At 48.8% G+C, this 25235-nt stretch overlaps 2 protein-coding genes across 7 annotated transcripts; both read left to right on the top strand.

Annotated features, from left to right (window-relative positions):
* Positions 1 to 1791: 1791 nt before the first annotated feature.
* On the top strand, positions 1792 to 15436 carry LOC133145118 (tyrosine-protein phosphatase non-receptor type 12-like). 5 transcript variants are annotated; one of them, XM_061268248.1, is made up of 18 exons: positions 1792 to 2394; positions 6471 to 6579; positions 6644 to 6720; positions 6791 to 6886; positions 7161 to 7199; positions 7338 to 7406; positions 7512 to 7571; positions 7633 to 7775; positions 7855 to 7921; positions 8006 to 8083; positions 8427 to 8525; positions 9092 to 9177; positions 10817 to 11006; positions 11081 to 12011; positions 12738 to 12809; positions 13102 to 13155; positions 13236 to 13317; positions 13506 to 15436. In XM_061268248.1, the coding sequence occupies exons 1-18, from the start codon at positions 2290 to 2292 to the stop codon at positions 13513 to 13515; spliced, it is 2367 nt and encodes a 788-aa protein (XP_061124232.1). In that variant the 5' UTR covers positions 1792 to 2289; the 3' UTR covers positions 13516 to 15436. The 5 variants fall into 5 exon arrangements, with proteins under 5 accessions (XP_061124232.1, XP_061124231.1, XP_061124234.1 ...); XM_061268247.1 differs by having other exon boundaries at positions 9089 to 9177; XM_061268250.1 differs by lacking the exon at positions 12738 to 12809 and having other exon boundaries at positions 9089 to 9177; positions 11081 to 12026.
* Positions 15437 to 16724: 1288 nt separating this feature from the next.
* Positions 16725 to 25152, top strand: LOC133145117 (lysine-specific demethylase RSBN1L-like). 2 transcript variants are annotated; one of them, XM_061268246.1, is made up of 9 exons: positions 16725 to 17300; positions 18858 to 18962; positions 20312 to 20784; positions 20847 to 21005; positions 21492 to 21629; positions 21730 to 21872; positions 21943 to 22113; positions 22175 to 22283; positions 22379 to 25152. In XM_061268246.1, exons 1-9 carry the CDS (start codon positions 16766 to 16768, stop codon positions 23846 to 23848), a joined length of 3303 nt encoding a protein of 1100 aa, XP_061124230.1. In that variant the 5' UTR covers positions 16725 to 16765; the 3' UTR covers positions 23849 to 25152. The 2 variants fall into 2 exon arrangements, with proteins under 2 accessions (XP_061124230.1, XP_061124229.1); XM_061268245.1 differs by having other exon boundaries at positions 21931 to 22113.
* Positions 25153 to 25235: the final 83 nt, after the last annotated feature.

Here is a 25235-nt window from a genome sequence, read left to right as displayed (position 1 = left end):
AATGTTTTTTTACACAGTGGGGAAAGCTATACACCATTGAAAATTAAACGTTTGGGCTCTAAAATTATGCAGTGTTGGAATAGTTTTATTCGGTGATTCTCTTACCACTAGAGGGAGCCCACATACAACTCTTCAATGTTGTTTCACTGCGAAGTGGATGTGACGTCCCGCGCTTCTCAGAATCACTTTCATTATTAAAATAAATGTAGCAGAATAATGAAACGCTTATGGTCAAGAAGACATCTAAGCACAATGATGACTGCTTTCTTTGCACCATTTTTATTACTTTTAATAGACCTTGATGATAGTATCCCCATTATCACTTAGAAGGCTGTGTAATGATGAATAATCACCATTTTTGGCAGATATAAATGGCGGCATTATTCAATTGCGCTTCAGGCTGCGTGGAGGCGTGGGCCGACTCTCAACAATCCTTATTTGGATTATTATTGTCTTAATCATTGTTCACGACACCGCTTCAATACTGCCAGTCAGGAGCCCGTGGAATTATTGCCGGCAGCGCTCCTGATTAGAAATCACCCAAATGGGTTCCTTTTGGTTCAAGTTCATAGGCAAGCTAATGTGAATGTTCAGTTGTGTGTGTGTGTGTTGGGGCCACCCTCCAGCCCCTTGAGGTTGTGTATGGGCTTGTAACAGCAGCATTCCTCCTCTCAGCTGCTTCTGAACGCTACATTCCAGAGAGAGAGAGAGGCGGAAAGATGGGAGGGGAAAAGTAGTGTGTGTGTGAGGGAGAAAGTCAAAGCGGGATGATTTGGGGGCCATGTCAGCAGGATGTTGTCATAGCTAACTGTCCTGGGGCCCCTCAGCGCCACTGGCAGGTCAAATACAGTCAAGAGAAGGAGGCGGGCGTTGAACCCAGAAGACCAATTTCTTATAGGATTCCCATGCTAGAACACACGCACACACCATCGCCTGTTGTCTTGCTTTTTGATTTGTTTCCACTCGAGTGTGGAGGGAAGAAATAAATTTTACGTTACGTGTGAATTGAGGGGGTTAGTCAGAGAAAGTAAACTGCGTTGGGATGATGTCATGCTTCAGAAAGAGTTTTTTGGGTGTGAGGATAACAAGTGCGTTAGTGTTACTGGCACAACTTTCTCACGGTAATTTGTTTTCAGTTTGTAACTACTGTTGCCATAATCCAGAACAGACAAAGGTCACGTTCACTTGTCAAACTGATTTACTAAATAGTTGAGAAAAAAAAGACTGGCTGTTAGCGATGTATTTGTTACAAGTTATTTCTGGAGATGTTTTAATCCAGAGTCGACATTTGACCCGTTAATCTGCGTTTTAATTCCGGCCTTCACGTAATATCGAGCCACACATCCCAACATCTTTGGTGGTGGGGATTAAAATCCCGTAATGGCTGCTTGACTGGATTATTTGAGTGTTTGCTTTTGATTTTAGAACTATGGACGGGATTAACCTGCTCCCTTATTCTTGATCACGTATTGTGGCATCTGGTAGGAGAATTGTGACTGTTACCAAAATACACACTTTCCGAGCGTTTTTAATTCATCAAAAAATACATAATCCTATTGCGGTACTGTTATCCAATATGCGTGTAATAAAAAAAAATAAAATTCAAAATGATGACGTGCCAAACCGCGTCGAAACGACAGACTGGTGTTCTATCCAATCAGAATCGTCCTTTACACAGAGAGACATTCGTGTTGGCCAATGACATCCCAACATTTATCCGCTGCCGCCAATCAGCAGAGTGAATTATCTTGGAAGGGGCGGGTTCTCTTTCTCGTTGGCTAGCCGCGTCCGGATATTCCCCAGTAGCAAGTAACGAGCAGCAGTGAATGTGGAAATCGAGCTAGACAGGGAGGGGTGGATAGATAGACTTACCCGAACCGGATCTCTTTCTCTTTTTAAAGTCTAATTGCTTTCTTGGAGGAAAAAAACACATCTACAAGGAAGTTTGCATAGCTTGTGTGACGCTGTGGTAATAAACTTCACCGTTGTGGCGGAACCCCGGTCGCTGCTGCATTTTCCTCCGACTACTGTCAAGCATTGTGAAAACAGCAAAGAAGAAAGAAGGCGAGACAACATGGGGCGATAATTTAAAAAAAAGAAAAGAAGACGAGGAAGGCTTGTGAACCGACGATGACTCCTTGGGAGGATCCGTGAAGCATATTTATTTTTTATTTATTCCCCCACCAACCCCCCCACTTCCTTTTGTCTTTTTTTTTTCGTTGCTTTTTTTTTTTTTCGCCTCCTCTGCTACTTCAGGGAGGTTGTTTTTAATAGAAAGCGCCCACAAGCATGATGGACCAAGCCGGCATCCTGAGAAAGTTTATCCAGGGCGTGAAAGCCATGACGGAGGGGGACGACGACAGGGGAGAGGACAACTTCGGCAGCGACTTTATGGTGGGTGCAAAATGATCGACAGCTAGCTCGTTAGCTCACGTAGAAGCCCTCCGTGCTTTGATCGCACCCCGTGTCCCGGTCCGCTCTGTCCCGCAGAAGGCAAAGGGACGACCGCCCTGCCCCGCTGTCCCATTCCTCCCATTTCCAGGCTTCACACGTCGGCCTAGCCTCAGACACGCCGCCGGTTCCACTTTCGTACAATTAAGCAACCGAACCTTCTGCATTGACGTCACGCTTTGGCTAATACACAGTCATTATACTGAATAGCTTATTTATTAGCATAGCTTGTTAGTGCAGTTGTTATGGTGGCTCTTTACTTCCTGTTAGAAGCTAGCTTCTGTTCACCATAGACACAAACGTATACTAATGAACCGACGAAATACTAATTGATATGTGTTCCCTATTCCTAAGATCTTCATTAAAGCAGTTTAACAGTGACTACATATGCTACATTTAGATTTTTCTTTAGACACGTGCACACATAGATCCTTAGTGATGCTCTGGCTCCTTTGCCCTTGATGGAAGGGGGGTCTTTCTGCTCTAGCCCATTTTCCCATCAACTAGAAAGGTATTGCACCTTCTAATTGGAGGTTAGCTTGTAGCTCCTAGCAACGCGTTGCAAATGTTTGAGATCTAATGTTAGTCACCAAGCTTATATTGCATCATATTTTGTATTGAGCACTTGTTTGATCGTGACGTACTGATTGGGATGGAGGCGTTGGGCCCACACACATTACGCACAAACACACACACCCTCCCGTGAACTTTATGGAAGCTGCTTGCTTGCCGGAGCTTGCAACATTCTTTCTTGCGTTTATTTCATAACATTATATGCCGCCTTTTAAATCGTTGCGTCATTGCCTTTTGGACACACTTTTGTCAAACCTCTTTTAAAAAAAAAAAGTGGCGAAATATCAACACGCGTTCGGTTGTTTTGGACTTCTGTCCGGTAAATATGCGTTTCAAGTTGACCTCAGGTATTGCTCAAACACTAGACAGAGACTTTAGGGAAGTAGCATTTGCAATGTTGGCTATTGCTCAGTAGCATGTGGTGATGTCACGTCCATGCGCACCAATAGCGAGATCCGATACTTTCTAAATCTCAAATTTCCTACATCACAATGTTCCAAAATTGCGAATTCTGTTATCAAAATTGATCGCTGAAGCTACAAAGATGATATTGACCTTACAATCACTCGTCTGGCCCCTCGCATGACCCCCAACATTCGTTACAGGCGAGAAAACGTTTGAATTGGAGCCCGCGTGCTAAATATTAATCCGAGGCCTCTGGCTGACTTTGCTCTCATCTGGCAACATTGTGCGCTGTTCGTCTTTAATTATTCATCCGAGAGCAGCCCGTTGACTAGAAAACGTAGTTGGTTAGGCCCGCTGCAAAATAACTTGCACTTTAACCACCTATTGTTACTTATATATAGAGTGTGTTTTATACACATAATGCAGTGCTTCTCAATTATTTTCTGTTACGCCCCCCCCTAGCAAGAAGAAAACTATTCGCGCCCCCCCTCCCCACCGTGACTATCCTAACTTGTCTTGTAAGTCGTAAAATGTTGCACTGTCGCAAACGTGACAGAAGTAACAATGAGAGCGCCACTGCCCCCTGCTGTAGTAAACGCGCAATTACACTTTATTCTAGTACTGCCAAAAAAAAAGCCTGTTCCCCAGGGTCACACGCGCCCCCCCAGGAATAGCACCGCGCCCCCCAAGGGGGGCGCGCCCCACTATTTGAGAAGCACTGACATAATGACAGTGCGCTTGCTACGTCATCCAGTCGCAGATTATATGGTTGGCCAAACTGCGGGAGAATCCGAAATATTCAGGCAGAGTGCTTTTTTTTTTTTTTTTTGAATGTCAAACCTATTTTCTTCTGGGCTCATCAGCACGTCCTGGCAGCGTGTATGTTTTTCCGCGAGAACATCGGTGACTCATGAGGTGAACGGAAAGCCCGAAGCAGACGCCGAGTTGCCCCTTTACTGTCAGCGCTACGAATGCAAAAGATGCAATTTTGCCTGGAGGGAAACATCAAATCAAAATATATGCGTGCAAGGTGCCGGGTCCCAAATTGCATATAAAAGCCGACATGTGTTAAATTGATTTGATTGCTCTCCATGTGCGATTTAACATCTATATGAAGACTAAGTCTAATTTGTCGGGCGCTACTTTTTTTTTTTTTGTGAAATACCGACTGAAGCTTTTTTTTCTTCCCACCCACGGTCTGTGGATGTTTTCAAGATGTTCGAGCCTCTCAGGTTAAAAAGCGGAGACTCCCGCAGGCTGCCGAAGGAGTTTTGTCATCTCGTTAAAACGGAATCTGCCGACGTGACGTGTGGATGTTTCATTAGCTTGCTTTTTGGTTTAGGGTGACACGGCAGGGGGGTGTCGCTCCTGCGCTTTTACCTCACGTTACTGTGAAAACACCTTCCCGTTTCTTCTGGAAGCCGCCCCCTCGTTGGGCTTAACTCAAAAAAACAGGCCTTCTGCCCCGGGAGCTGGCTTCTTCTCACAAGAGAAGCCGAGGCGTATTTCCGCTCGCCGAGGTAGCTCGACAAAAGTTAGCTGACCCAGACCACACACTCGGGTGAAAGTTAGAACATTGATTACCGCCTCACAAAAGTGACAGATGTCACGACGAAGGCCCCGACAAAAAAAAGGCCACGGCCTACGAGCGCAAGGTCAGCAGGTCGCCGTTTTCTGCCCTGCGACTATCTCGAAACGATGCGCAAGCGGATGATCGGGATTACGTGCGCTCGGTCCGCATCTGCTTCCTGCGGCCGGTGGGGGGGGAACAATGGCGACGAACGGTTTGTTTTGCGTAACGGAGGAGCCGCGGGAATTCTATCGGGCGACTTGAAAATGAAGAGTGACAGACACTGAGGAAAAAAAAAAAGGAAACACCGGCCGGTGGCTAATTAAAGGAGCGGACGCGACGGTGCTCCACTGACCTAAATTTACTTTCATGGGATGTGACTCCAAAGTTCTCGGTGCTCTCCCAGTGCATCTTTGCCTGCATGCCAGTTTTTGTAAGTGCTGACCTATTTTACCGTGGCGTTGAAAGTTGACCGTCAAGAGTGATGCAGCAGCTCGGCACCCCCACTTCCTGACCAACACAAACACAACCAGTACGCACTATCCATATGCAGGAAGAACACATGCTCTGCCAATCAGCGCTCACGGCTGAACTGCAGAAAGAGAAAAAGCGTCTAAATGTTTGAATTATTCAGCAAGTACGCCCATGCTTATTCAGCCAGGAGACAGAAAGTAGGTTAGCTCGGCGGCAGCATCTCCGAGCGGCTTTACCTTTTTCTGTTCAGCCAATTCGCTTAGCTGCTAATGGCCTTTTTTTTTTTCTTTTCTTTTTTTAATCACATAGTTATTATGTCGGCAGCAGTAACGGCCCTGGCATCCGCAAGTTATTTTCGACCCAAGTAATGTGTCTGTGAACGCCGGTGACTCACCCTGGCGGGGGTCTGTGGAGGCGGGAAACGCCCTGCCTCTGCGCGTTTGTGTGTGTGCGCGCAGGAAAACGTGCTTCGCTGCTCTCTGATTGGATGCCAGGAAGGCGCATCTTGTCATTTCACAGACCCTCGTTTCTTCGTCTCCCATTCACCAAAGTGTGTCACGCAATCATGAATGCAGTTAGCTTTGTTAGCAAGAGCATCTTTCCTTGTTGATCTTTTGTGCCGGTCGGTTGGCTCAAGCGACGGTCCGACTCCCCTCCGCTTTATTCTTCCTTTTCCGCCCTCCAGGCGTCCTCTATTATTTGTCCGGGTACACATGTGCACTTTATGTAACAGGAAGTACGAGTAATTAGAAGCAGGGCCTCTGCAGACGGTAGCCAGCGTCGTCGTGGATGTGAAGTTCGTGTGTGCCCTGTGACCCCGTTATACATCATTTTGGAATAAAAGCAATTTTGCTTGTTTGCGTGTTGAATTGGTTTATTATCATGTGACTGTCGTGCTCCTCTTTCAACATGTCTTCCTCAATACGTCAACCACAAGGAGCTTTAAATGAGGAAATATTCAACCTCGGTGTCTTCGTGTTGTTTTGTTCCTTTACAGCGTCTGCGGCGGCTTTCCACCAAGTACCGCACGGAAAAGATTTACCCCACCAACATTGGCGAGCGAGAAGAAAACATCAAGAAGAACCGATACAAGGACATACTGCCATGTAAGTCCCGCCTGGTGATACTTTTTCTGCCTTTTCAAACCATGTCCTTCCTCTCTCTCCTCAGTTGATCACACTCGGGTGAAGCTGACGTTCAAAACGACCAATCAGGATACAGATTACATCAATGCCAATTTTATCAAGGTGTGAAGATTTTTAAAAAAAACTTTGGGGTGGTATCTTCTGATGATTGATGTTTTTTTTTTCTTCCCAGGGCATGGATGGCCCGGAGGCCTACATAGCAACTCAGGGCCCCCTCCCCAACACCGTGATCGACTTCTGGAGGATGAACTGGGAATACAACGTGGCTGTGAGTTGTCGCAAAGACAAAAACGAAAACAAAGTCATCACTTGGACTCCGCTACAATTTCCATTCTCGGTCTGGCTGATCCACCGGATTCGGAAGACATCCACTTTGTTATCAATAATTGAAAAAGGCTGCTAATTGTATAAGTAGCGGATAAATATTTCATATAGCTGAGATGGGACGGAGCAGATGGGTCCCGTGTTTGCTGCGATTAAGCTGAGAACTCGCAGATGTGAGCCAGTGCCCGTCCTAATACGTCCTCTCTGTGTCCCTGCAGGTCATTGTGATGGCCTGTCGTGAGTTTGAGATGGGAAGGGTGAGCCTATTTTTTTTTTTTTTTCAACTTTAATAAGACTTCTATCAAATTTTTGCTCAGCTTTGTCATTTTTAAGAATTCTCTGCGAAGATTAAAAGCAGCACGATTCGGCAAACTCTCCCGCTCTTCTCTCCTCAGAAAAAATGCGAGCGGTATTTCCCGCTGTTCGGGGAGCCCGTGAGTTTCGGCCCTTTCAGAATCTCCTGCGTGAGTAGATAAATCTGCAGCTGTGCGAGGAGGCGGAGCCTTTCTCACATTTTCTTCTCATGGGCGTCGCTCGAGCTTTTTGTCAACGCTCTCGTTGCCTTTCAGGAATCGGAGCAGGCCAGGACCGACTACTCCATCCGCTCTCTGGTGGTGGAGTACGAAAATGTAAGTTTGCGCTCAAACACGAAGCGGAAGGCAATCACGAGCCGTCGCGTCTTCTCCGCAGGAAACGCGCAGGATAACGCAGTTCCATTACATCAACTGGCCCGATCACGACGTCCCTTCCTCGTTTGACTCCATCTTGGACATGATCGGACTCATGAGGGAATACCAAGAGAACGATGACGTCCCCATATGTGTGCACTGCAGGTGCGATACAGCGAGTACGCGAAAAAGGTGCTCATCTCAGCTCATTTGTATGATTTTTTTTTTTTGTTCCTCTGTTCAGTGCCGGCTGCGGGAGGACAGGAGCCATCTGCGCCATTGACTACACGTGGAACCTCCTCAAAGCCGGGGTAGCTGCAAATCCAAATACTTTCGGCTTTGTCTTTAATGTCCAAATAACCTTTTTTTTTTTTTTACATTGTGTGTCCCTTAAGAAAATTCCAGAAGATTTCAACGTTTTCCGCTTGATCCAAGAAATGAGGACGCAGCGACACTCGGCTGTTCAGACAAAGGTTTGTTCGCCATTTCATCAACTATTTTTCTTTCTTTTTTTTATTCTCTATTCGCAATGACACCTTTTGAGATTTCATATCCGCCGTATATTTGTGTTCGTACCTCTCGTCTGAATCAAAATATTATGCTTCACACAAAGCGAAGCAGTTTCCAGGAAGCCGGTAATGAAATTTAAAGAGAAAAAAAAAAAGCCCGGCGTAGACTTCCTGCCTCACTCAGGGGGAGTAATGAGGTTAGCGTTCATCTGCCAGTGCTTGTTTCATTGCTCTGTCCTTTGCAGTGCCCAAAACTTTTGCTTTTTATTGATTTGTTGTCTCTCCTTTGCGCCCACCTCCTCCCCAGGAGCAGTACGAGTTGGTCCACAGAGCGATAGCGCAGCTCTTCCAGAAGCAACTGCAGCTCCTGGAGAGCCCCACAAACGTGCAGATCCACGACGTCATGGTAGGAGGCGCACGCCGTGTCAACACACATGTCGCCTAGTAGCACAATGGAAGCGAAACAAAAACACAAATAATGAGTCACATGGGAGGCAGCGTGTCAAAGTTGGCCTCCAGAAAACTCTCAGAGTTGTGGAGCCTCGGAGGACTTTAATCAAAAAGAACTTTTTTTGCTCTCGTCGGGTTTTTTTTAGTCCTCGCCGTCCTCCTTCGGCCCACATAACTGCTAACAAGCTGCTTGTCGCCACTCGTTCATCTTCCTTGTCGTGCGACCCAAGTTCAGACACATGATTAGAAATTGTCCTCGCCCGGAAACAGCGTTTAAGAGTCACAATTATTGTTATCTAATTATTGTTAGTCATTATAGAAGATTGGGGCGTGAAATGTCATCAGGGCAACAAGTGTGTTATTATCTTGTGCTTAACTGCTTCTCCAAACATTTTCAGCGGCCATTATTGACTCACGCCTTTAGCGGCTGAGTCACGGCTATTGTTTAGCGGCACAAACACCCACAGAGGTGCATTATGCGGCTCACATTTTTCTTTTTTCTTTTTTTTTTTTAAAAAGCAGGATGAAAGCAGCCCCGACAAAGCGAGCCACCAGTCGGATGATGAACGATGGGACACGCCTCCTCCCAAACCACCTCGTATACGCAGGTGAGACGCTTTTTCTGTCCTTTGAAAAAGAAAAAAAAAAAAAAACTTTCTCCTGTACTCTGCTTCCCGCTGATCTTTTGCAATGGTCTGCAACTCGAATGTGGCTGGCAGGTTTTTTTCCAAACACTTGACTTATCTTTGCCATAAGTGTATTGGCGCGCTCCCCTGCTGAGCGGGACTCGCTCGTCTCGCCGTTTCACTCCCCTTCTCAATTTTAATTTCGCCGTACGGCCCCGGCAGGGATTGCGCTCCACTTTCTCCTCGCCGCTTGGTCCTCCTGATTCTCGTTGGCTTTTACGAGCCACGCGCAGAAAGGGCAGCCTCGCCCATGATGAATGCACGTACCTATAGACAGATATGCTTTTATTACCGCCGCCGGGGAAATGAACACGTTAACACCCAAGGACGCTAAAAGAAATGCGCATAAAAATTATGTCTGGCTCTTTCTTCCACCCCCATCTTTTGTATTTGACCGAAGACGCTTGATGAGAACGCAAAAGTTTTTTTCAAAGCGCTCCAACCCAAAGCCGCAAACGTGCCGTTAAAAAATGCCGCGAAATCGCGACACTGTCAATTAATATGGGAATATATATGGAGACGTTTCCCACAAATTCATCCTTCCGCTGCCTAAATACTCACTGCGTGTTTTAAGCCTCCTAAGACCATCCAAGTTGCTATTTTTATAGTCGGCACACACACACACACACACACTCACTCAGCGCTTGAACGTCAAGGTCACCGCTAGCGAGTCAGACACACCCCAAAATGTGCTTTATTCAAAAGCTCATTTGCATACCTAACACGTAAAGCAAATCCTACTCGTGTTTGGTTTTTTGGCCTGTCTTATTTGCGTTTGCTCTTTTTTAGCCCCTCAGCATATCATAAAAGTTTCATCATATCGAAAGGACAAATGTCTTGGATAAACTCTTGCTTTTTTTAATAATTCATATCCCCATGGAAACAATCCGGTCCAGTGGTGGGAATCATCTCTTTTATTTGCTCAGCCAAGGAAGACAATTTTCAAGTTGGTCCGAGCGAACCATTTTTTTTTTTTTTTGTTTATCTGAAAAGAAGTTAGTGTCGCCACTCGAACGACTGCAATGAAGAGTGCCGAAGCAGGACAGTAAATAAAGATGGCGTGCAATCTGATCTCCCTGCGGAGGAGAGTCGTTAATTCCTCTTAATCAAGTCAAAAGGCATTTGAAATCATTTCCGAGAAGCCCCTGCGCGCTCGCACGGAAACTTGCTCCGTCTCATCGGTTAAAGAAATAATCCATGAAGTGGGATCCAAATTAAATCTGGAGAAAATAACCCACGTGCCCTTTTGTCTGCAAAGTTGTCAAAGCAAAGAAAATTGACGTTTCAGCAAACACGTAAGTGAATGCGTCGGCTCAGGGGTGGCAACCTCAACTTCCTGTCAACAATGTTCACGTGCTGTCAGAAAACGCGTCGCTCACATGCACACAAACAATCTGCTCCCGCTTCTTCCGTTGGCTTTCTCGGAAATTTCAAATCGCATTTTGACGGGGCTCGGCGGGGCAATTTGGATTGCACAGAAAATCCGGTCGGGAAATGTTCTCTGCGATTTGGGCCCTCTAGTGGCGGAAAAATAAAGTCAAGCTTGTTCTTGTGACTTTAGTGCTCAGGTGGAAGGCGACGTGAAAGAGGAGATCCTGCAGCCCCCCGAGCCTCACCCCGTGCCCCCCATACTGACCCCGTCGCCCCCGTCGGCTTTCCCCACCGTCACCAACGTCCGCCAAGACAACGACCGCTACCATCCCAAGCCTGTCATCCACGTCCTGGCCAGCGCGCAACAGAACCTCACTCAGGTAAATGACAAGCTATTTATTTACTTTGTGCCTACAACCCGCAAAATGTCATGCCTTTGCTTCTTTCTTTCCAGAATAAAGGCACGGAGATGGAGAAGAACCTGTCCGAAGCAAGTGTGAAGAAGCCGCAGAGCAGTCCGGCCGAGCCAAATGACCATAATCTGCTCTGTCAAAAGCAGCAGATGTCCAATCTGGATCTGAATGAAAACTACAACAACAAACTGTCTGCGGCAACAGCAATGACGGAATCGGGCCTGAGCGGGACCCCTTCCTTGCCCATATCCCCGGCGGCCGACTGCGGCGGCGCGCCACGCGTGGAGAGGAAGCTCAGCATCGAGATCAAAAAGGTGCCTTTGCAGGAAGGACCTCGCAGTTTCGACACTTGCGCCTCTATGGGAGCGGCGGCCGGAGCGGGCGGCGGCTCGGCCAACAGCGGGAGCCCGCTGCAGAGGTGCCACGCCTTCAAGGCCCGCTCCGGACAGTCCCTGCTCACGTCCAGCTCCTCGCTGTCCGAGGACTCCGGCACGGAGGGCGGAGCGGGGGGATGCGGGGAGAGCCACGCAGAAGGCGGCGTCCTCGCCAGACCCAACCATCTCCCGGTAACGAGCGACGGCGGGGAGCGGGCGGAGCCGAAGGCCAGTCACGCGGCGTGGACTCATGCCTGCGCCAGCCCCGAAAAACCTTTCCCCAAGACCTCCTCGTCTTCGTCGTCCTCCGATCGCGTCGCCCCTTCCTCCTCCTCTTCTTCGCACCTCTCCTCCTCCTCGTCCTCCTCCTCGTCCACGCCGGTTCGGACTGCGCTGAGCTTCACCAACCCGCTCCACTCGGACAACTCGGACGAAGAGGGCGACGGGGAGATGGCGGCGTGCCGGGAGAGCCATCGCACCAGTATTTCCACGGCGACGGTCACGTCCCTTAACTTTGGAGATCACCAGCCCGTGCGGAAGGTGTCGCCCATGTCCATCGCCGGGCAGAGCTCCTCGTCACCCGCCGCAGCCACAGCAAGTACGGCGACCGCCGGTCTGTATTTCACCATCGGGGGCCTGTTTCGCACTGCACTTAGCAACCCGCTGACACAAGTTGAGCAAAGCACAGAAAATTGCCCCCGTAATCCTCGCATACTTTCTGGGTCAATGTGGGTTAAGAAAGTGTGTGCCAGAAGTGTGTGTGTGTGTGTGTGTGTGGTGGTCGCATGTTGAATGGTGAAGGTTCAATAGCGCATGTGAAACACGTTTGGGATTGCGGTGGCGTGTTGCGGTTATGCAATTGCAACGGAGAATCACGGAGTGTGTCGGACTGGGACACACTTAGGAATGCTTTTGGACACGCGTTGAGTGTTTTGCTGCCGAGGCTGCATGATGTCCATCACTCTTGGGTTGACTAAAAGTGTTGAGTGACCTCAAACATCTTCATGCTCGCCTCGAGTAGTTCCCGTATTTAAACCCACCAGACGCAGATTTATGTCCATGGCATTTCTCAAAGTGGTCCCGGGTGTGTTGTTTTTCTGCTTGGCTTTTTTCTGGAGCGTTGTTTCCATGACGCGTCACACGATGGTTGTGCTTTTGGACGGGTGGCGCTCTGCTGATTTCTGCTTTGTGTCAAGCACACGGCTGGTGGCTGCTTGTTTTGCCGCACCGATTGCTTCCCCAATCAATCCATCCAGATTGAATTTTTTTTTTTTTTTTTTTTGTAACCTTGCCTCTTATTTGACCTGTGACCCTTTTAACCCAGACAGCTGGGACAGTGACGACTCCCCTCCCCCCCTCCCAGAGAGGACCCCCGAGTCCTTCATACTGGCCACAGGTGCGTTTGCCTCGCTGGGGGAGGACGCTCACCCAGACGCCTCCTGGATGATGGCAGGAAAAATCAAAATACGTCATCCCCCACTCAAGTGAAGTTTATACAGTTGTACAACAGAGGGCGCTCTTGTCCCTCGTGCAAGGGAATGATGTAGGACAGTGAAGGGCAGGCATTGAGTCAGCATGAATGAATTTGTTTCCAAAGAGCTTGCAAGAGTACACATACAAAGTTTGAATGAGTTCGTTTTTTTTGAAAAATAAAAAGTTTTTTTGAATGCCTGTTTTCTCTCCGCCAGACCCTCTGGATGTTAGGACACCCGCCTCAGCTGAGTGGAGTGGGTCACACAAAGGTGAGTCCCCTGTAATGAAGCACCAAAAGTTATTGTTTGACTGCAGTACAAAATTAAACATTTGCTTTTTTGTGTTGTAGATATGTCCGAGTGTGTCGAGAAGACCTCTGCAGCCGATACTCAGTCTTCGGCCGCCGCAACAGCCAAGGCAGACCTGAGTGGGTAAGTCTGTTTTTTCTTTTTGTTGTTTTTTTGTTCAGTCGGCAGTTCAATCATTCTTAGGTATCGGGTACACTCGGAGGCCTCCGATACCAACTTGTGATACTTAAGCTACTTTTTAAAATGGTTCAGCCCTGTTTCGGACCTCTCTTGGTTTTCTTAGCCTTGTGGTTGGTCCTCTTTGTCTCCAGGGTTCGATAACTGCTGCATTGCGCCCAAAGGCCCTTAACAATGCCCCCCTGGAGTGGACACGACGGACCGCTCTGTCCACAACAATGTCCTCCCTCTGGAGACGGGCCAAGATCTCACCCCGGGGTGGTCCCAAAGCAAGCTTCTAAGATGCCACCCTGCCGGCTGTGCGTTTTTGCAAGTCGGAGCCCCCCCCCCTCTCCTTCACCCCCGTCCCCTTCTTCTCGAGAGGCTCGTCCGTTTGGCTGGCCGCCGGCGGATGTTTCAAGACGCTGACGTGGGAGCCGTCTGCTTCTTCCCCCGGTTAGTCCGAAGCCTAAATAAGCGCAAATAAGGAGCGCCATCTTCTCTCTGAGCTGGAGACGTTTTCCTCTTTGACCAAATGGAAGCCCTTCTTATTCGATGTTCTCCTTGAAAGCAACACTTGACTAGAAGGTGCCCTTCTACTGAATCAGCAACAATCTTCAAAGCGAAGTGAGATAATCTCAACCGTGACGCAACCTCCTGGGTAGTCTCCCCGCCTCCCTCTTCACTCTCCCCTCACGTTCTGTTCTGCTGATGCTACGTTACCCACGATGAGCGTAGAAGAAGAAAAACGGGGACATACCCTTGTGTCTCCCCTCTGTCATGGTTTGCCTTTTAGCTGCAGTACTTTGGACAATAGTCCTACGATGTTTTTAAACCCGAGTCCCAGAGTGATGTGTGGTTTGGTCCTAATAAGTTGTTAAGAAAGAACAAAAGTAGCCGTTGAAGTATTTAAGGCCCAAACAACTACGCTTGGAGACTCGGGTTCTCAGTGCTGGGACCATGAGCCGGCCTTAGTCTGTCTCTCGAAGAAGACCGTCAAGCGCAGTCCTCCTCAGCTTTCCAATCATGCGTCGGTGTTACTTTTTTCGCTTGCTTCATTTTCTGCTGCTTGTCTCTTCTTCATCGCCCCCTGGGGGAGGCCGTCAGGTGAACGACTTTGCACATGCGATACTCTTGCGGCAGTTGACTGACACCAGAACGAGCTCAAATCGGACCCACAAGGACCTTCATTGTTTTGTCGCAACGTCTATTACAGGATATACAATGTTTCATAGTTTTTATATATATATTTTTTTTGCTTTTCGAAAGATCCAAAACTGTACAGCTGAGTTGCGATCTATTTTATTTCGGGTTTTCTTTCCGTTTAAACAGAAGATGTAAGAAAATTCGTCAACTCTACACAAAAAAGTGTAAATTATTTCTAGCTGCCTATTGGTTTTTTTGGGTTTTTACTTTTTGCCCCCCCCAAAAAATAATATTTTAACTGGTTGACAAAAAAAGCAGCCTGTCGGCCCATTTAAGATTGTAATAATCATGTTAATGACAATAATAATAATGTGGCTTTTTTTTTTTTGTAAATTGTTTTAAATGTTATTTTTGTATACGCAGTTTGTCGCTTGGTTCGATCCACTTCGCTCAATTCCCACCAGTCTTTCAACGCATTTTATTTCTCTTTCCTTGGCCTCGAGGTTTTGCCGACAAACCGTATGTGCACTGTCCTCAATTTCAGAAACAAGCCCACCTGTGCCTTTTACGAGACAGCTCCCCCCCGCCACTCATTTGAGTGGCTCTGATATTTGCTGCTGAAGCTCTTTTTGTTTACCCCCCACCACCCCCTCGTGTAACTCACCCTGTTGCCCCCCCCCTTAAAACTACACACATTGTATGTTGCAGAAATCAATCAGTAAAACGAACATTATATGAAGACATGACTCTTTTTTTTTTTGTTTTTGGTCGGAATGTTCTACTTAAAGACTTATCTGTGAAGCTGACGCACACTTCGGGCTACGCTATCGCATTTCTGATGAAATATTAACATGAATAGGTCAACATTGACTTGTACACAGAAATAGAAATGCCAAATGGCATTCCGTGGCAAAACTCCAGTAAAGCACTTTTTAGTGGAGTTGGATGCCTTCCATTTGTTTGGCTCTTGTAAACTGATAATGTCATGACTTGCTAGAAATGTGTGTGTGGGCGTCAAGATGGCGCCGCCACCTGTACACACACACACATGGCTAATAGCAGGCATTCATTAATCTCTGCACGTTGGGGAAACACAGGCCGTGTTTTGCAACACTTGTCGTATTAGCTTTTGTGAATTGCGTGGCGAGCTGTTTGCATCACAATACAGGATGCAAAAGCGGTGGCAATGAAGCAAGATTGTTCTTGATGAAATTACTGTAGACAATACCTTCCGTTTTATTCCCAGCATGTTTTTCCACAGTGAACTTTTGACTTTGCCATTAATGGCTCTGTTTACACTCTAATCCAGACACGACGATCGTTTCCTTGCGCTGTCAATAATGGCCTCATTCCAAGTTTGGCTGCCTCATTCTGATATCATAGTCAATTTTGAATACACAAAGTGTACACAAGGCCCGGACGGTTCACAAGACGTTGCGTAATGATGTGGTTTCTGCGTGTGAAAGGGAGATAAGATAATCCTCTTGGGGAAATTGGATCAAAGCGGCGAGCGGATCCCCTTGATGGATTCATTTTTATTTCCAGCCCGCAGACAAACACACGCTGTCATCCACTATTTCTCAGACTGTTCAATTGGAGCTGTGTAAACTAGTGGTTTGTGATAGACGGCCCAAATATTGTGTTAAAATTGCTACACACATTGCTCGTCAAATGATTTAAAATGGAAGTCAAAAGAAATCTTTGACCAAAAGTCTAAACCCAGTATTCTAAATATTATCACATTGATAAATTAAGAATTGAATAGACATTTTGGCATTATACTTCCCCCTGCTGTAGACTGGAGATGACGTCAAAATGCCCTTGGGCTCACATGATGAATGTCATGTGATAAAAAGGACTTAATTTTCACTTTTAAGATAAAAGCGTGGTCATGGAACAAAGTAATCTATTATTTTAAGGCATACTAGCACTTATTATTATGAATGCACTGGGCAGATTAGATTAACCTGGCAACACAGGAGCTAAAATTTGATTTGATGGAAAAATCTATTAACACAGGAAATCAGTGCAGACGAGGAAATGCGGTAAAATAGTGGCAACGTGCGGTTTGGGATAAATTAGTACAATTCTAAGGGGGAAAAAAATTACAATTTAGTTGTTACTATTGAGTTTTACATAGTATTATCTGCACTGTAAAGCGCCCCCTCCGGATCTGTCAATCAAAGCCAGTCAAGCCCCGCCCCCGCCTCTCCGCACGTCTCGCGCCAGTTGAGCGGAGCGCGTAAATACTAGCGAGAGAAGCCTCAAGATGGCGGACTCGCCGAGCTCCGTTCGCTTCAGCAGCGGAGCCGCGGCGACCGCCCCCGTTGCAAACCCGCTCCCCAAGTCCGAAAACCGCCCGCAGTCTTCGCGAGACTTGAGCGCGCCGCCGCCCAAGAAGCTCCGAGTCGAGGAGAGGAGCGTCAAACCAAAGAAAGTCGTCCGGGATGGAGGGCTGCTGGGAGGCAACTGTGGCGGCAAGGAGAAACTCCAGCAGCCGACGAAGCAACCGTGTCTCGCGGCGGGTTTGTGGAGCCTCAGCCCGGTCAACGCCACCGCCGCTTTGGTCCACACAATCGGCGGAAGCCAAGCGGCGGTCGCTACTGGGCACAAAATCTTAAAGCAGAGCGATTTCTTCCTTCACAAAGCGCCTAAAATCAAGAAGCCGAGCAAGGATAAACAGCGCGAGAAGGGAGACGCGAAAAAGAAACTCTTCGTGACGCCCGCTAACAACGACATTGGCAGATTCGACCACATTTCTCCAATCAAAAGACAAAATGGGGATGTCGCGTTGCAACATAAAGGTAGGCCACGGTGTCTTTGAACCTATCAACAATTCCATTAAGTTGAGTCAACTCTTATTTTCCAAAGTGTTACATTCAGCCACTTGTCTGGCATGTTCCCTCCCCCTTAACGAGAGTGTGCACTAGTCTGCCGCCTAATTCGTCTGGACAGTCCCGTTTTCGGACGTTTTGAAAGGGAGCCCGTCAAACTGGCTGGACTGGAACACAAGGGGGGTGTTTACGCCACAACCCCCCCTCGGCTAATGGCTGCCAGCTCCCGCTGAACCCTCGCGGTGGAAGCTAACGTATAGATCATAAAATAATCCCGAAAACAAACAAAGCCAATGTGTCATGTGACTGTCGGTTTAACACCCGCGGGGTATTTAACGTCGAATTGTGCCTCGATTGTCGGAGTGTATTCAAAGTACACGCCGCTGTCATAACACGATGACAGGCGCCCGCCATTATGGACCAAGTGTTGTTTTGGTAGAGCACCACGCCCCCCTCCGCTCCATTCATGCTCGGTTACTTTAGACACGTTTTGTTTCCTAACCTTCAGCGATCATTTCAACAAAATGTCTTTTAGACAACGTTGCTGTACAGTAGCAAATATTTTTGGGGATCGGCTTGTTAACTTTTCTCTTGGAAAAGTTCCATTTCCATCTCCTACTAGGTGGACGACCGCTGAATCCAGAATCACGGCTTTGTCCTGGTCCATGAAGACATGGTTTTATCTGTGCTGTCTTGTGGCTTTCTCAGGAGGAAGTCTTAATCTCCTTTTCGTGATCCAAATCTGCAGAGGAGCGGGCCATTGTGTCTTTATGCTAAAGGTTTTACATCATTCGAGGCCAATCGGGCGTTTATGTACGCGAGCGTTGCCGCGTGAATGATGTCACCCTTTTCTAGTTGGTTAGTTTAAGAGGTCGCGCTGTGAACAGTCATGGCAGCTGTCCAGAGATGCGTTGTGGACACAACCGCACTCAAGATGTCAAAATACGAGTAAATATTCACACGGGCCGTCAGATTTTACGAAGTGGCCAAATAATGCCCTTCCGAAATTCCTCAGCGCCGTTATTAACTTACTGACTTGAGCCTTGAAGGGAACTCGTGCCACACATTGACCTCTGACCCTTATATGTTACCATGCAAGGCAAGTCCGCATGCAAAGTGGAAGCGAAAGGATCCACTAAAATGTCAAACGGTATATTTTAAAATGGAAGGAGCGTCATGTCGCCTCTTCTCCCATTGCCCCTTCAAGCCTTCTTTTTAAGCCTCCATGAAAGCATTCTCCACTTTGATGGTGCGAGCGGCGGCCGCAACCCCGCCGTGTTCACTTTCACACTCCGCACGTCCGTGCTCTCCATGGGTCTGGGGAGGGGGAGAAAAAAAAAAAAAAAAAAGCTGCTCGATGTCACCTTGGAATTGCAATCATAAAATATCATAAGCATATTGCAATATTCCAGGGAGCATTGCGTGCTGTGATCATGCATCATAGCAAGTCTCGCTTTAATCTTGCGTACAAGGGATTGTGCCATTTTTTATTTATGATAAAATATCCCTTCCTTTCTGTTCCTGCAGAGCTCCTGAACAAGACTAAAGACCAGGAGCGTGAGGAGAAGAAGAAGCACAAAGTGATGAACGACATCAAGCGGGAGAATGGAGAGGTCAAGCAGCCCATTAAAGGTAGATATGGATTTTCTTTTTTTGCCACCATCAAAAATTTGTAACCGAACGGGGAGGCATTTGAAGGTCTCTCATACATTCATAGCCGGTGGCTGCACATCAAATTAACCGTAGATAATTCTGTCCTTGTGGGGCTCTTCTTTTTCTTTTTTTTATCCCCTCATCCAGCGGAGGGCTTGATGAGAAGAAAAAAAAAAAGAAACATTATTAGGCATTAAATGTTGCTTCCGAGGCAACTCGCCAGTCATGTGAGCCAAATAGAAGGCAGGGGTGAATTTGACGCATCCAAAGGAGTGTTTATTTTTCCAAGTCCGTTCGGAGCGGAAAGGGGGAGAAAAAAAATCTTATCAGTTCTAGTTTACTGCCGAAGCGGGGGCCATCGGCGGCCGGAGGAAACGACGAAAGGAAATCAATAAGTGGCAAGCGGCTGCTTTACGAGCGCCGAGGCCATTTGTTAACGCGTTTGTGTGTGGGAACGCATCAGATGCTCTTTAATGTCGACTAGTGGGTTGCCCCCTTTTTTTTTTTCCCTCCAAGTCCTCTTATGCATTGTTTTGTAACACATACACACAAGTAATAAATGAATCTGCATTTTAATAATAACAATAACATCAATGTTTTGGTTTGATCGGTTATCCCGAAATAAAGCACAACCACTCACCAGCGTCGATCGTTTGCTTCCAAATAATTTTCTCTTGGGGCTCGAGGACACTTTCGGGGGGGAAAGTGTGTGGATTCGCAGAAAGGGGAATTGGGGGAGGGCGCTTGTGTGTGGGTGTGTCGGGGGGGGGGATCTAAAGAGCTTTTGGATTAGTAGCTTGTGTGCAAATCCTCGCTCTGTTGCTCTCTTTATTGTTCTCTCTCACACACACACATTGTATTACAGTGTGCGCTCAGGCCGTCTCACTGCCGCGTTACGTGCCATCAAAAAAAAAAAAACGTGCCCGGAGTGCAAACGAGACGGCGCAAGATTGCTGACGCGGCAGCACGTATATCCCGGCTTGCTATCTTTTTCTACTACCTGTCCACTTTGGGGGAACAATTGCCACAGACGCGCGGGCGAGTCCCCGCCTCCGTGAACAGACCGCACGAGGCGCATAAATAACTAAAAGCCCGCGGCAATCCAGGAGATGCGGCCTGACTCGTATCAGCCGCTCTCCAGGATTTCCATTTCACGCTATTTGATGACTTGTAAATGCCTCGGTTCAGTTCTGCGGAAGAAAATCCGCCAGTGGTTTGCGGGGTCGGCGTGTGAGAAATGACAAAGTCGATGGCAAGCAAGTCACCGGCTCGACCGCAAAAACGTCTCACGGTCGGCTGACTCGTTTCCCCCCCCCCCCCCCCGACAGATGGAGGCGTCCAAGCCGAGCTGGACTCGGAGCTGCAAATGAAAAAAGTCAAGAAGAAAAAGAAGAAGAAACACAAAGAGGGGGTGAAGCACAAGCGCGTGAAGATGTACCACCGCTCGTGCCAAACCGTTTGCGCCGGCTTGCTCCTCTTGCCCTCCCCGCCGCCTCACCTCGACAATTCCCCCACCGCCGCGGCGTCCCCGTTTAAACTGCCCCTGCCCGTTCACCCCCCGCCCAACAACAAGAGCGCCCACCTGCACTCGCCGTACGTCAACTCGTCCCCGCACAAGAGGATCCATCCCGGCCTTTCGGGCCTGGAGTTCGCCCCTTACATCCACATCGAGACGCAGCCCAACGGCGGCGCTTCGGTGGCCCACGCCTACGCCTCGCAGCTGGCCTCGCTCTCGGCGGCCCAGAGGCGGCGATTCGCTCAGGAGTTTGTCACGCTGGCCTTCAGCGAGGACTCGGCGCAGGTACGTGATACAATGTCATTATAAATGGCAGAGACTTCATTTTTCTTATCTGTGCGTCCTAGGCCGCTCATTACGTCATGGGCATCGTCCACGGAGAAGCCTCCTACCTGCCCGACTTCCTGGACTACTTTTCCACCAAGTTCTCGTCAGCGCCGGTCAAAATGGAGATCCTGGGAAAGAAGGACATCGAAACCACCACAATGGCGAATTTCTACTCTCAGGTAAAGTCCCCGGCGTTAACTCGGCAGCCGTGGTTATTTTGGACCATTCGCCGAGAATCAATAAAAGGCGCCGGCGGGCTAATGCGGCGCTTTTACTCTGAGCGCATTCGAGCAACTCATTTGTCGCCAAGCACGGCGGAGGGATTATGTAATAAAATGTGTGTTGGGCGACGCGGCGGCTTTGTTGTGACGCAGTGCTCAAATGGACTTCGTCTCATTGAGCCACATCCGCGACCACAAGCGAGCGCATAAAACCGCGGTGAGGCGGAGGTTGTTGCATTTATGAGGTCGTTTGAAAAACCTGATCCTTCAGTATCTAGGTCATTGACTATTTTAAGTACCGCGGATATAAAAATAAAAAATAGAAAGAAAAAAAAAAGCAGGCACACCCCCGATGAGCTCGAAGCTCCTCATCTTGCTGGCATTTTACATCATCAGCCAAAATCTTGACGCAAGGTCCAAAACGCTTGCTTGTCGCCGCCGCAGGTGAAGAGAACTTACAGCCACGGCACGTACCGAGCCGGGGCGATGAGGCAGATCAGCCTGGTGGGAGCCGTGGATGAGGAGGCGGGCAATTTCTTTCCGGAATTCCTCGGCATGCTGAAGGAGTCGCCCTTCCTGAAGGTGAGTCCCTTGCCTGCTGAATAAACAAAGCACGCGCAAATGTTGCTTTGCACAAGTTGGGCGGCAAACGGATGTGATTATTTCTTTATTTTTTTCCTAGCGCACACTTCCGTGGGGGACCATGTCCAGCCTGAGCCTGATGAGCCCCGACGAGAGCGACGACGGGCCCATCATGTGGGTGAGGCCGGGAGAGCAGATGATCCCGGTGGCCGACATACCAAAGTCTCCTTTCAAGAGAAAACGGTAAGAACACAGCCCAGAACAGTTTCCACTTTTTATTGGGTTTTACTACTAGATTTAGTTTCCTTCACAGCTCCACCAACGAGGTGAAGAACCTCCTCCAGTCCCTTCCCAGGACCAGCGAGCCCAGGGAGATGCTCTTTGAAGACAGGACCCGGGCCCACGCCGACCACATCGGCCAGGGTTTCGAGCGCCAGACCACGGCGGCGGTGGGGGTGCTGAAGGCCGTCTGCTACAAAGAAGGGTAAGTCAGTGCGGACGGACGGACGGACGGAAGCTGACGTGACATCTGCGTTCCTTTGCAGCTTGGACCCTCCTCGCGTAACCAAAGACGTGGTGTGCTTCCACGCCGCCGATTTCCCGTACGTGGTTCAGCGGCTGCAGTTGGATCTTTATGAACCGCCGCTCTCGCAGGTCTTCAAACGAATCAAGTATCTTGACTATGACAATGTTGAATTTTCAAGGTTTTAATCCCACGATGCCGCCATCTTGTTGTATTGTTGTCCCAGTGTGTGCAATGGGTGGACGATGCCAAGCTGAACCAGCTTCGTCGGGAGGGCATCCGCTACGCCCGCATCCGGCTATGTCACGACGACGTCTACTTCATCCCGCGCAACGTGGTCCACCAGTTCAAGACCGTGTCGGCCGTCTGCAGCCTGGCCTGGCACGTCCGCTTACGGCAGTACGAGCAGGGAGGCCAGGGAGAGGAAGTGAAGGAGGAAGAGGAGGAGCTGGACCTGATGGAAGAAACCAAGGGCGAGGAACAGGAGAGGATCAAAGTGGAGGAGGAAGAGGAGGAGGAGTTGGGTGCAGCCAGGAACAGGACGTTGCCAACACTGGAAGATCTGCCGCCTTCTGATTGTCCGCCGCCGATGCGCTCAGTGGACTCGCAAGCGAGAGCGAGCGACAAGCCGGAGGAGAAGGAGGTTGCACAGGATGACGCGAGGCCCAAACGTCCACAGTTGCCGCCGAGCCGAGTCACAGCAGAACTTCCCAAAAGGAGCAAACCTTCATCACCTCGCCCTCACCAGCCTGACACAAAAGCCACAAAAAACACTCATCACAACTTTCATCATCGTCATCTGCCAAGCGCCACCACGCCGTCTTCCAGCTCGTCTCCGTTGTCCCCAATGACCTCCTCGCCGCGCTCCTCGTCTTTACGCCACCCGCTAGCTGCTGCCAGCCCTTCCTCCTCCTCCTCGTCTTCATCGCAGAGCCCCAAGCCCCCGCCAGACTCTCACCCGCACCCTTCCCCGGAATCCGCGTCTTCCCGTGTGGCCCCCTCCCCTCAGAAGGACAAAGACTCGCCGCGCTTCAACCCGGAAGCGAGCGGCGACCGGCGGGCTCCCGCGTCCTCGGACTTCCACGCCCACCTCGGTTCCTATGGCGACGCACGGACTCACGCGCCGACAGAAAAGTGGACTCACGGCGTGGACATGAGCCCCCGGACGTTCGCGCACGCTCACCACCTGCAGCAATATCCTCCCCCCATGCCGCCTCCCCACCACCTCCCCCAAATGTTCCCCCCTTCCTATTCGCCGCTCCTGCCTCACTCGCACCTCCCCCACAGACCTCCTCCCCCCTTCCTCAGTCAGGTGCCGCCTCCCCACCCAGTTCACATCAGCCCACTGCACCTGCCCCCCCCACACCCGGGTGACGCCACCACCCAGACCCAGCACTACTACCCCCAAATGGCCCCCCTCATGTCCCCCCACCACTTCCACCCTCACCCCAAGCCCTTCTACCCCCCACATTACCCCACGCACCCCTTCCTTCCCTCCCAGCCCTTCCCCAACCACCCTCCTCCCCCCCATTACCAACCCATGGCACCGGCCCCGCCTCACCATCCTCCACCTCTCACCTTCACCCCGCCTCCCCCGCCACCGCCCTCCTCTTCTGCCTCTCCCCCTCCCCCGCCGCCTCCCCCTCTCCCCCCACTCCCCCCAAACAGCGAGGACGAGGAGGAGCGGAGTCTCTAGGGCTTTTCGACCCAACAATTTGGTTTTTCCCAGTTGAAATTGTACAGCTTTCCTTTTGCTGGTGTTGTAAAATGATGTAAAAAGGAAAGTGGTTTTCAAAAGTCCCAGTATGCTTTGAAAAGTGTTACGAACCAGGTAAGCCGAGTCTCATTTTGGAAGATTGACGTTTTACCGTTCAACTTGCAGCTAATGCTTCCAATTGTGCCCGAGACGTTTTATGAAACAAAAAGAAAAAAAACACAACACTCGCCCGTGTTGTAATACAATGGCCGAGACAATATTACGTAATATGATAACACTTCCTCCCGAGATGTTACTATTTTTAAAGCGGGGCGCCGCCCACGGTTTGAGCCGTCGCCATGTTGTCTTACCGGCACGATGTCACAAACGGCAGGTAGCCCAACGAATAATTATTATTATTAGTCATCATCATGCACTCTCGAAACTGCCGAGTGAAAAGTGACCCGTTTTTCAACCTCTTCGGCGTACATCCACGACATTTCCGGCGGTCCACAGGGGAGATGATGTGTTCTTCCGAGTTTTTTATGCACACACCGCCGAGATGGGTTTTCAGCTCATCACGAATGTCGACTTCCAAAAGCGCATAGTGACGGACATTCTGCTTCCAAATTTTGAAACTATTTGTCTCTTGCTGTCGCACAGTCGTGGAATGTTTCCTGTCTCGTCCTCCCCACTTGCTAATGTAGCCCACGACAGTAACCCCCCCCGTCCCGAGTGCCTGTCCTCAACTGTAAACTATGGAATGTTCACACAGAGATTTTGTTGTGTTGCTTCATCAGCCCAAAGTTTCCCACTTTGACCCCCCCCCCCCTCGCCCACACACACTGGAAAATTAGACCAAAGCCTTAAAAAATGGTCAGCAAGCCGAGTTGTGTTTTCTGCCATTTAGTCTCGCAGCTAGAGTGGCAAATATTTCCAAAATGTAAGCTAGTTCTCATCTATTTTTTTTTTTTTTGGACTTGCGGAAGGCTTCACTTGAGAGGTGAAGGACAATATGAAGCTTTTTTTTTTTTAAAACAGTTCAGGTGTGGTCAGCCAGAAATGGAAAAACCTGACATCTTTCTATTTGTGTTCAAACTCGCAATGACCCTAGAAAGTCTTCAGGGACTTGTTTTTTTCAGGATTATTTATCAAGTGTGTGTTTTTCTATTTGATTTTAGCCATTTTCTTTTTCACTGTCAGCACTGTAGTGTATATAAGAGGTTTTGTAAAGACAAACGCGTAGAAGGGTTTCTACTTTAAATAAATAAGAGCCAAACTAATAAAAGGCTCACTGGATGAAATATTGACATTCTCAGAAGAAGTTCAATCTCTTTCTTTCGGTCAGCGTATTGTTTCGATTTCTTGCTGATGTGCCACGACACAT

The sequence above is a fragment of the Syngnathus typhle genome, linkage group LG21, assembly GCF_033458585.1.
Source record: "Syngnathus typhle isolate RoL2023-S1 ecotype Sweden linkage group LG21, RoL_Styp_1.0, whole genome shotgun sequence".
Taxonomy (NCBI): domain Eukaryota; kingdom Metazoa; phylum Chordata; class Actinopteri; order Syngnathiformes; family Syngnathidae; genus Syngnathus; species Syngnathus typhle.
Note: the sequence above shows the minus strand (reverse complement) of the source record. Positions and strands in the feature narration are given on the sequence as shown.

Bases quoted from the DNA above. Each gene is read 5' to 3' on its own strand.
- LOC133145117 (XM_061268245.1), top strand. From the start codon at position 16,766: ATGGCGGACTCGCCGAGCTCCGTTCGCTTCAGCAGCGGAGCCGCGGCG. The intron at 21,630-21,729 runs GTGAGTCCCTTG...TTTTTTTCCTAG, and splicing joins AGGAGTCGCCCTTCCTGAAG to CGCACACTTCCGTGGGGGAC. The intron at 22,284-22,378 runs GTCTTCAAACGA...TTGTTGTCCCAG, and splicing joins ATGAACCGCCGCTCTCGCAG to TGTGTGCAATGGGTGGACGA.
- LOC133145118 (XM_061268247.1), top strand. From the start codon at position 2,290: ATGATGGACCAAGCCGGCATCCTGAGAAAGTTTATCCAGGGCGTGAAA. The intron at 6,580-6,643 runs GTAAGTCCCGCC...CTCTCTCCTCAG, and splicing joins ATACAAGGACATACTGCCAT to TTGATCACACTCGGGTGAAG. The intron at 7,407-7,511 runs GTGAGTAGATAA...GTTGCCTTTCAG, and splicing joins GCCCTTTCAGAATCTCCTGC to GAATCGGAGCAGGCCAGGAC.